We start from the raw sequence: 11,540 nt of genomic DNA on the forward strand, positions 1-11,540 counted from the left end.
TCAGGGTTTTCCAGAGGGAGAGAACCAATAGGAACCAAAAGGAAGTTTATTAGGGAGAATTGGCTCACACAATTACAAAGGCAAAGCCCCATGATAGGCCGTCTGCAAGCTGGAGAATGAGAAAAGCCTGTAGTGTGGCTCCCAGGGAAGACAGTAGAGTGGCTCAGTCCCAGTTTGAAAGCCTTAACACCAGGGAAACCAGCAGTGCAGCCCCCAGTCTGAGGCCTGAGAACCCCCAAAAGGCCTCTGTTATACGTCTGAGAGTCCAAAGGATGAAGAACCTGGACTCTGATTTCCAAGGGCAAGAGGAGAAAACGTGTCCCTGTCCGGAAGGGAGAAACAGAGAGAGCAAGCTAAGCAAGCTGAGCATCCCCCTTTTTCTGCCTGCTTTGTTCTAGCCTTGCTGGCAGCCAGTTGGGTGGTGCCCACCGACATTGAAGGTGGGTCTTCCTCTCCCTGCCCCTTGACTCCCATCTCAGTCTCCCCTGGAAACAGCCTCACAGACACCCCCAGCAACTGTGCTTCACCAGCCATGCAAGCATCCCTCAGTCCAGTCAAGTGGATACCCAAGTCACCATCACAGGTCCCTTATGAAAGAAATGGCAAATTAGCGGATCTTTTCTTCTGCTATAAGGAAATGGGCTCTGGAATAGAGAGTGGTTTCCCTGTGTTGGGGGTTGGATAAAGCCCCCTTGGTTCAGTGTTCAATTTCATGTCCTGGTCATCATACCATTTAACCTTTGTGTCCCTGAGACTGGGACAGGAGGCCTGGGTTTAGGGGAAAGGGCCAGATTCTTATTCCTGTCACCTCACTTCCATTTCCTTTTTCTCTTCTGCTCTTGTCATCTTCACAGAGGATGAGGACAGTGAAGGCCCAGGGAGTGGAGAGAGTCGCCTACAGCATTCACCCAGCCAGTCCTACCTCTGTATCCCATTCCCTCGTGGAGAGGATGGGGATGGCCCCTCCAGTGATGGAATCCATGAGGAGCCCACCCCAGTCAACTCGGCCACCAGTACCCCTCAGCTGACGCCAACCAACAGCCTCAAGCGGGGCAGTGCTCACCACCGCCGCTGCGAGGTGGCTCTACTCGGCTGTGGGGCTGTTCTGGCAGCCACAGGCCTAGGGTTTGACTTGCTGGAAGCTGGCAAGTGCCAGTTGCTTCCCCTGGAGGAGCCTGAGCCACCAGCTCGGGAGGAGAAGAAAAGACGGGAGGGTCTTTTTCAGAGGTCCAGCCGTCCTCGTCGGAGCACCAGCCCCCCATCCCGAAAGCTCTTCAAGAAGGAAGAGCCCATGCTATTGCTAGGAGACCCCTCTGCCTCCCTGACACTGCTCTCCCTCTCCTCCATCTCCGAGTGCAACTCCACACGCTCCCTGCTGCGCTCTGACAGTGATGAAATTGTCGTGTACGAGATGCCAGTCAGCCCAGTTGAGGCCCCTCCCCTGACCCCTTGTACCCACAACCCCCTGGTCAATGTCCGAGTGGAGCGCTTCAAACGAGATCCTAATCAATCTCTGACTCCCACCCACGTCACCCTCACCACCCCCTCGCAGCCCAGCAGTCACCGGCGGACTCCTTCTGATGGGGCCCTTAAGCCAGAGACTCTCCTAGCCAGCAGGAGCCCCTCCAGCAATGGGTTGAGCCCCAGTCCTGGAGCAGGTGAGTCTTCCTCCTCTTTTCTCTTTCCTTTCTTTGTGCCTCCTCAGGGAGTGAAGATGTTTGCAGACCTCATTTTCTCTTTCCACTTCTGGACTTGCATGAATATCATTCCTCCTCTTAGCCAATCAAGAAATACAGATTTGGTATCAGGGAGGCAGCCAGGGCTGGCTGACTTCTGTCTGACCTGTGCCTCAGGGGTCTTCCCTGAGGATTGAAAGAAGACAGGCAGGTTCTAGGAAGAATCAGAAGACCTGGGACTCCTTTGGAATGTCCAGGCCCTGAGTCTTAGGGTAGTTTTCGGGGCACAGGAAGGGAAGGAGTCTAGCTTCTAGTTATTCCCTGAGGAGGATGATGCATTTTCCAGGAAGGAATCTTGCACTGCACGTGGAAGGGGTATTTTCTGCCACATAGCTGGGATTTTGCCTCTCATTATAGCATTAGTTCACACGCACTCAGAAGGCAGGCTTCCACCCATTCATCACACCCTTCGTCACTCACCCCTGACTCATACTTGCCTCCTCAGGCATGGAGATGAGTCCAGGTAAACTGCTATCCCTGTGCATATGACTGCCCTCAACACCTGACACACCTGGGGGCACACACTCTTTCCTGTCCCGTCTCATTCCTGTCACCATCTCTTGCTCCCTGGAAGACCTAAGTCTGACTTGGAAACAGCCTCTAATCCAATAGGGAAAGGGGGGATGGTAATACCCTTTCAATGAGATTTGAGTGTCAACAACAATTGTATTTAAATGTTTGATTTGACCTGCCGTCCCGTTTTTTGTTATACTCAGATATGTGACCTATTTGGGAACAGAAACCCTACATTACTCACCTTTGGACTTCTGATACCTAGCTCTGTTCCTGTCACATGTTTATTACATGAATGAACAGCAAATGAACAGACATGCCCTTAAGTCAGGAGGCAGCAAGCTTTTTTGGTGAAGGGCCAGATAGTAAATATTTTAGGCTTTGTAGGCCGTGCAGTTTCTGTTGTAACTACTCAACTACGCCGCCGTAGTGGGAAAGCAGACACTAGATGTGGCTGTTTCAATAAAATTTTATCGTATTCCTTTTTTTCTTTTTTTGAGACAGAGTCTCACTCTGTCACCCGGGCTGGAGTGTAGTGGTGTAATTATAGCTCACTGAAGCCTCCTGGGTTCAAGTGATCCTCTTGCCTCAGCTTCCCAAGTAGCTGGGACTACAGGCATGGCTAATTTCACAAAAAAATTTTGTAGAGATGGGGTTTCATCATGTTGCCCAGCCTGGTCTTGAACTCCTGGGGTTAAGTGATCCTCCTGCCTTGTCCTCCCAAAGTGCTGGGATTATAGGCATGAGCCACTGCACTCCACCTAAAACCTTGTTTATAAACACAGGTGGCTAGCTTGTGTGTCATTTGCCAACATCTGCCTCAAGTTATTTCATTACAGATATGACCCCCATATGTCCTATTATTCTTACCAGATACAAGGATCATGGCCTTCTAGTTCACTACTGTATCCCCGGTGCCTCCCAGTAGGTGCTCCACAAACGTTTGGTGATTCATGTTGTCCTGAGTGCATAGGGATATGGTAGTGTTGTGGGGGAGTAGTGGATATCTAACCCCGAAATATGGCGCATCATCTGATGCTTCTCCCTTTGTCTTTTTGACCAGGAATGTTGAAAACCCCCAGTCCCAGCCGAGACCCAGGTGAATTCCCCCGTCTCCCTGACCCCAATGTGGTCTTCCCCCCAACCCCAAGGCGCTGGAACACTCAGCAGGACTCTACCTTGGAGAGACCCAAGACCCTGGAGTTTCTGCCTCGGCCGCGTCCTTCTGCCAACCGGCAACGACTGGACCCTTGGTGGTTTGTGTCCCCCAGCCATGCCCGCAGCACCTCCCCAGCCAACAGCTCTAGCACAGAGACGCCCAGCAACCTGGACTCCTGCTTTGCTAGCAGTAGCAGCACTGTAGAGGAGCGGCCTGGACTTCCAGCCCTGCTCCCGTTCCAGACAGGGCCACTGCCCCCCACCGAGCGGACGCTCCTGGACCTGGATGCAGAGGGGCAGAGTCAGGACAGCACCGTGCCGCTGTGCAGAGCGGAACTGAACACGCACAGGCCTGCCCCTTATGAGATCCAGCAGGAGTTCTGGTCTTAGCATGAAAAGGATTGGGGCGGTCAAGGGGGACAGCTGGCGGAGATGAGGGGAGCTGGCGGGCACAACCCTTTCTCAGGGTTGGACCCCCTGAGATCCAGCCCTACTTCTTGCACTGACAATGCACTTTGAAGATGGAAGGGATGGAAACAGGGCCACTTCAGAGGGTCTCCTGCCCTGCAGGGCCTTTCTACCCATGTCCACTGGAAGGGCTGTGGCCACTAGCTCTGGCTGTATAGGGGAGGGAGGGGTGCATGCATGTCCCCCACCCTCCACAGTCTTCCTTGCCTTTAGAGTGACCCTGCAGAGTCACTCAGCCAAATCTGTCTGCTGCTCCCTCTCCTCAGCCAATTGGGTGTGCGCAGAGCTGTCCTGGGGTCCCTTTGTCAGCCCCGAGTTCAGCTTCTGAAACACCAGTATTGGATATTCTGTGATTGATTTTGCTCCTCCTCCACTGTACCCCAACACCCAGGAATGGGAATCTGGCTTGGTTCGAGATAGGAGCTTTTCTGTGTCCTAAGCCCTTTCATGCTAGCAGGCAGACCGAAAGCAAGGTGGCCCAGCGTGGGGTCATAGGGCTTGATAGACCTGGCACTACCTATCTGCACTTCCAGGTGCCCCACCTATTTGTTTGAGCCCACAGGTGGAAAGGGGAACTGCCTCAGTGAGAACAGGGGAACGGGGGTGTTAGGAAAAATATAGTAAAGTTGCAGTGAAGAGGTTCATGAAGTATGTCCTTGTTCTTTTTGGAAACTCTCGGCAAAGGGCAAACCAGCAACTGTTGAGGGTACCCATCTAGCTACTTGGGGTCAGGACCTCATCAGACCAGGTTCGGATACAATCATATGCTCATCCCAGGAATAGTTTCCTGGGGGACTCACTCACTGGTGCCAGTTCTAAGTCAGAAACAAAATTCCACTATCTGTTCCTTTTGTTGTCTGAACTTTATGTGTTACTCCCTTCGTTTGGTCTTCACTCTAATCCCTGGTTGTGGGCTTTCAGTTATGTTTAGTTAGTAGATATCACTGCAATGCCCTAGAACAGCATGTGAAGCAGAATACCATATGGCCACCTAAACCCTGGGACTTGGGAATTCACTCTCAACTGGGCCATCCATGTTGTGATGCCCTTGAAGTAAAATGGAGCCAGCAGGAGTACCTTCTGTAAATGCATGTGGCAAAGTGCTATTTATAGGGTGCCCAGGGAGCCCCTGATGTACAATAACCTTTAGGTTCCCCATACTGGAAACTGACCAAGACCTGTGCACAGGTAGCCCCTCATGCTGGGCTCTGGACCATGAGCGAAGTAGGAAGGATAGCAGAGGCCAACGCTGACCTTTCTGGAAGTTATTTCCTTAACTTGAATATTGAGCTTCCTCTAAAGCTTTCTCATGTATGTCTTCTCCATGCCACTACTCTGCGGCCTCCTGTGTTATGTGTGAACAGTTGTCTTTATGTGGGAATGATGACTTGATTGGGAGTAGCGTCTCGAGGTCATTCCCCTCTTCCCTCGAGACTCTCTGAATGCTGCTCCACTGTCTTTTGTCTTGGAGGTCACTCAGCAGGTTCCTTGCATTTGCTGCCTGGATGTGCAGCTGGCAACAGTGATGAGTTGGTCACTGCTCTTTCTCTATAACTAGGATAGATGTCCTGCCTTGGTGATCACTAAAGGGGTGACCTTGGTTTTCAAATTGTTCCTTGCTTTATGAGCCCATTAGCACTGTGGTTCAAGGGGCCCACCAAGTCTTGGACAGGAAGGCGCTACTGGTTTTATTGCCCAAGATTTTGTTATTGTTTCTCTTCTGTGTCCTCCTCTTTGTTCAGTGAAGCCAGTATGTAAGATACTGGTTTTGTCCCTATTCCCCTACTCCTGGGCTAGGAGGAAAAAATGTGAATCTTACCAGCAGTTCCAGGCAACCAAATGATTGTTCTTCATTCTTGATGGGGAGAAGTACATACAAAGTCTGTTCTGACCGGGCGCAGTGGCTCACGCCTGTAATCCCAGCACTTTGGGAGGCAGAGGCGGGTGGATCACCTGAGGTCAGGAGTTCGAGACCAGTCTGATCAACATGGAGATACCCCATCTCTACTAAAAATACAAAAAAAATTACCCAAGCATGGTGGTACATGCCTGTAATCCCAGCTACACGGTAGGCTGAGGCAGGAGAATCGCTTGAACCTGGGAGGCGGAGGTTGCAGTGAGCCAAGATCGCGCCATTGCACTCCAGCCTGGGCAACAAGAGCGAAACTCCATCTCAAAAAAAAAGTCTGTTCTGTGCCTTCCTTCCCCCAGGCCCTCCATTATCTCAGGCTAAGCCATGAACACATCTGTATATCCTTGGCTTCACTAAATGGCACTCTTATGGCCCTCCAGACCATGCTGCCTGTACACAATGCTCTGTGGTATGAGGCAGAGATTTTTCCTTTGCTCATTTTTAACTTTTGCCATTGTGTTAGGTTGCAGCCATCTTTCTAGATGTAGTGTATGATGTAGTGTAGACTGAATGATGGTCACCTGCCATTGAGTGACAGGTTGAATACCATCCTTACTTGTCTACTGTGGGGAAAGATAAAGGAAGGCTGGGTCTTTGCTGAGGAAATAATTGTACCTGAAAGAAGCCAAAAGCAGGGTTATCTAAAGGTGCTACTGTGAGCATCCATGAAGAAGGAACAGTTACCATCTCTCAACTCCTACACACCTGGTCTCTGATGGGCCCTGACTGCTGCACTCTCTCTGTGGGTCAAGGCTGGAGATGGGCTAAGGATCTGTATTGTAGTAGCAGGTCTCAGTGGCTTTCTCTTCACTGGAGTTCCCTTGTTCTGTGGTCCTGGTCAGGAGCACGCCCTGAAGCTGTGAATGAAGCCACTTGAGTGGCCGTAGCCGGCCCCCTTTTCCCCTGCCTTCCCTTTGCACAAAGACACATTCCTTCTGCTCCTGGCAGGTGCTCAACTTCGTGGAAGATGATAGTAGGAACAGTTATTGTTCTCTGCCCCTGCTTCTTGGGTTCTTCAGCTCCTTCCGCTGATTCGGATTATCCCTTGTTGACCCCCTTGGGAATCCAGACTGCTGCCAGGAGGCTGAGTAGATACCTCAGTTATCTGTATGTTGTTTCTGAGAGGCTTTGGTGGATCTTCTTCACTTGGCATCCTGTGGCATCCCTAGGGTCTGGTGGTAACAGTAATAGCCACAATGATACCTTACATTTGGACAACTCAGAATAGTGCTAACTTTTCCTCCTGACCTTTGGGAAATGACATCATTTTCCTTGTACATTTGATACACTTGCTAGTAGAGAAGGGGAAATGCTTAAAGATGAAAATTCAAATGAAGAGAAATGAAAAAGTGGCTTGGACTAATTGCTGAGTGATGCCACCGGGCTCAGAACTGAACAGGTTGGCTGCATTCATCATTCTGCTTTTGCTGTGTGGCCATAGGCTTGTCTCTTTAGCCCCTCTCAGATTTCCTTCCTTTAAAAGCAATCATCACATGCTTTCCTCTCAAGGGGGTTGGGTGTATGTATCAGAAGGTCAGTGAAGCGCCGTAGCTCCTTGCCAGCTCCTTCATCTCTACAGGATGAATTGCTGAAGTTGAGAGTGTGGCTCTCATCACCTTTGCCTTGAGGCAACTTGCCTTTTCTTTCGTCCTCTGGCTTCTGGAAGAGGAGTGATTTGGAGGTGGCTGAGCATGACTAATGGGAGCCCCCGTCAGGCCCATGCCCTTCTGCCGCATGTATGTAGCACCTGGTATTGACAAGCATTCTTTCCTAATTCCCCCACTTAACTTGTCGGACGCTGTCTGCCAATGTCATCCTCACCATTTGTGTCTTACAGAGAAGGAAATGGGAGAGGGAGGTTGGTAGCAACATCAGAGTGACAGTTGGTTGTCTCTCATTTCTTGGGGTCATCAGTCTGATTTGTTTAGAGCCTGGAATCATCCCAGTTCCTGGAAGAATCTTTGGAAAAGGGTCCCCTTACCCTTGGGATATGTGTCATCGTCACTAAGCCCCCTTTCCCTCAGGTTACTGTTGCTCAGGGACACAATGAGATACCCCTAGGACATCTAGACCTGACTTTTCATGAACTCTTTTGCCTCTGTGGTCCTCTCATTATAGTCCTCCCTCTCTCCTCCTTCTGTTGTGTGAAGGAGACACCTCCTGAGCAATCCTAACTCATCCAGCTCACTTTTAACAAAGCAAAGAGCAGAGGACACTGAAGACTGGATGGCTGTGAATGGCACACCTTGGGGTTGAAACCATGTTGGCAGGAACCTGGTGATCAAAGCTGCGTACTTCCTGGGTGTGTGAATTTGCACACATCTTTCCCCCTCTCTGGACTTTAGAAGCCTACTGTGAACTGGGGACGATGCCATCTACTTTCCCTCCTGAAGCCCTTCTAACTTTAAAATGTATGGTCCTAGAACCATGAGTCCTGCACAGAAAATGCAGCCTTGCCAGATCACTTCCCTTGGTACAGAAAAGTGTGCGTGTGTGTGAAATATATGTACAGTTTTATTGCAAAAACAGTCGAATATCAGCTGTTACATATGGTTCACCCTAATGTACCTGCCTCTCTCTTTGGCTTTAGGTCTGAGAATGACTTGTCTTTGTCAAGGTATACTATGGTTAGAAAGACATTACCAAATGCATCTCTTCTTTCGGATCAGCATATTCCTAGATTAGGAATTCAAATTAATGAAAATTCACATGTGAAAGGAAAATCCATTGCTATTACTGGGCTTTTCCCTGGCATTGCTACCTGGGTGGGTGCTCACCACTTCAGGTGCTGGTGTTGGAAGGCAGGAGGAGGAAGCTGAAATCCTGTCGATTAAGGCTAATTAACAGGGTTGAGGTGCCTAATTAGTGTGACTCAGCCTGGGATTTCTGGTTAGCTGTGCGGGCCAGGTGAGTCTCTTATGGACTTCCTCTCAGAATGCTGTTTCTCATTTTGTCCTGATGAGATATTGACAGTCATGTCCACCCGCTTCCTCATTCATTTCCCATCTTGGGCCCTGGAAGTACCATGGCCTCCGTAAACTACCTAGGGAACCCTGGCTTTGCTCTTCAGCATTTTGGGCTCACTTCATGATCAGGAGCCAGTAGGACTGGTCCTTCCTGATTCTTACTGCCTGTGGTTCCCCATCCCCTACAGGGAGCCTGCTTTGGGCCTTGAGCTGGAAAGGGAGAAGAGCCTTGGGGCCCAGCTGGTTGTGGGAGCTGAGTTTTTCCACACCACTCTTTGTTAACCCTTGGAAACAGACCCGACTTTCCCCTAACCCATCTTCCTACCTGTCTGGTCTGACCTGGCCTCCTAGTTTTACTAGGTTGATTGGCAGGTGTGGACATTATAGGTGTCTATCGAGATAGGTGTCTAACTAGTTAGGTGTCTCAGGATTGGACAGCAGAATACAATTCCAAGGGTGCACAGACAGGCCTCTCCTACCGGGACATGAGGGATAGACGTCTGGGCATTCTGAACCTAGAGGTCAGAGTAGTCACAAGCGGAGCCTTGGGGAGCGAGGGCCCCAGGGACGTCGCTGTTCCTTGCCCTCCACTCAACTGAAGTCCAAGGCCAGGTTTCAGAAGTAGTATGCTGTCCGTTCCTGAGATCCTTCACACCTGGACACCAACCCAGACAAAACCTGACTTAAAATTTTGATACTGTATTCATCGTGGAATTTTTCAGTAACTCTGATTTTTAAAAAATACTGCATTGGAATATGATTTATCTTGATTACCGAGGTTCTTTGTTTTTTGGCACCCCCTTAAATTTTAACCCAAGGCGAGGGCCTCACTCCACTACAGCCCTGCCTGCCCTCTGTGAGAGGGGCTTAGGTACCACTGTGAAATAGGTTTTATGTTTTTTTTTTCTTGCCCTTCCCCTCAAGTCCTGAGTGAGGCAGCAGCTCTCTGGGGGGTGCTCCCGTTTAAATAGGAGTGTGTAGACTTACAGCAATGAAACACCTAGGAGCTTTTAACTTTGGATCTACACCTGGGTGTGACATTTCCTTGGTGTTCTCTGGCTGCCTATCTGACTCTGCAGCCCTGAGGGCACTTGTGTGTGTGTATGTTCCCTGGAGAAGGGAGGTGATTACGGCAGAGAGGCTCCTTTAGATTCTCATCTTAAACCTCTTTGGAACATGTTTGAATTCCAGAAGTGAATGAACTTCATTCATTCTCTCCTCCAGATTTCAGAAGGGACTGAAGTGAATGGAGGCTTTTTCACTCCCTGGCATGCCAAGAGCCACAATCCCTAGCTCTGTGCCTGCCCAGTGAGTCTTCAGAATTTGGCCATCACATCCTCTGCTAGTATCATTTCCACCACCCTCCTCATCTTCTCTTGTCTTTATTTCATTCTTATCGTTTATCTCTACCTCCAGTTCAGATGCCATGCTGGCTGTGGCTCTTCATCACCATCAGACTGAGGCGTAGATGTATCCCGGCCTACTAATGAAGACTGATAATACATGATAATTTTTTTCCATGTGGGGGGGGTGGTGCTGTCCTAGTGATTCACATATATATGTAATTTTTGACTCCTTACAATAATTCTGGGATGTGGGTATTACCCCCATCTAAGGATGTGGAAACCAAGGCTCTGATGACTCTGTAATTTGCCCAGGGTCACACTGCTAGGAAGCGAGTTGCTAATCTGCTGGGTTGCAAAGTCACCTGTCTTTTTCCTCTGAGCACATTTCTAAGCCACTGCTTAGAAGCCCTTGAGATAAAGTTGGCCTAGCTCAGGTCCACCTAGGTTTTGAGATTGCCCTTTGCCCAAGGAGGAGTTGTGTCCTTGGCTTGCCTGTCGTCTGCCTGTGACCGGACTTGCACCCTCGCAGGTCTCAGCTGACATCCTCGATGCTGCTGGCTGCCTTCCTCTCCCTGTTTCCTCTCCATGACTCCAGGGGTTTGAAGCACACAGGAACTGGACATGTCAATTCTGTAGCTCTTCTCCCAACACCACTGAAGGCTGTGAGCCTCTCTCCTCTGTTTCCAGCCCGCAGGTGCCCTGTTGCTGCCCTTCATTCCAGCTTCTCCTCACTTTTCTGTCAGTCTCTGAAGCTTGGAAGCCTTACTATAGCTTGTGCCTCCTCCCTGGGCGCTTGAGGTCAGGCTTTTGCCTCTTTGTCGCGTTGAGCCACATGCCCTTGATACCCAGTTGTAGCAAAGAAGGGAGGTGATGAACTTGCTTACTTTCTTCTCTGATGTCCCCTACGCATCCTGCACATTCGCCCACAGCCACTCCCTGCCAAAACCCAGATATGTCTAAGGCTTTTAGAGGATTAAGGAAAGGAGTTGGAGGCGGGTTTTACTTAGTTCACAGAAAAGCTTTCTTTGGGATTTTTCCTCCCCCTTAGGGCTTTTAAGTCTAGGTGAAGTGAAAGTTCACGTATGTGTTTGTTTGGTTCCTCTGTAATTAGCTACTAGTTTTTATCCCTAGACCTTCTCTGCTCCAATGTCTTGTCCATGTGTCCTGACCCCGTGTCCTTGAATTCCCACTTTGCTTTGGGATTTAAGTTATTGTATGTTGTCAACAATATTTAAAGATGAAAAAGTTCTGAAGGAAACTTACCAGGTTCTTTCCTTTGGCTTTTTTTTTCTTTCGAGGTACTGTAAATTGTTAACTAGGGATGCCAAGCAGGCTTGGTTCAATGGCTAAACCTCTTATTGTATTACAGTGTAATGCTGATCTCAGCCTGGTCTCAACGCCAGAGCACACAGAGACTTGAATAAAACTGTTATAACTATTA

At 49.5% G+C, this 11,540-nt stretch overlaps 1 protein-coding gene across 3 annotated transcripts in view; it reads left to right on the forward strand.

The window, feature by feature from the left end:
• The window catches only part of MAP3K9 (mitogen-activated protein kinase kinase kinase 9), an 89,821-nt gene extending 78,281 nt beyond the window's left edge, over positions 1–11,540 (forward strand). For 2 of the 3 annotated variants that reach the window (XM_010360626.2, XM_030931026.1), the window contains 2 exons: positions 855–1,658; positions 3,313–11,540. In XM_010360626.2, coding sequence (XP_010358928.2) covers positions 855–1,658; positions 3,313–3,797 — 1,289 coding nt within the window. In that variant the 3' untranslated portion in view covers positions 3,798–11,540. Of the gene's footprint in view, positions 1–398; positions 441–854; positions 1,659–3,312 lie in introns of all 3 variants that reach the window. The other variant, XM_010360625.2, reaches the window with a different exon arrangement.

The sequence above is a fragment of the Rhinopithecus roxellana genome, chromosome 5 (assembly GCF_007565055.1).
Source record: "Rhinopithecus roxellana isolate Shanxi Qingling chromosome 5, ASM756505v1, whole genome shotgun sequence".
In the NCBI taxonomy this organism is placed as follows: Eukaryota; Metazoa; Chordata; class Mammalia; order Primates; family Cercopithecidae; genus Rhinopithecus; species Rhinopithecus roxellana.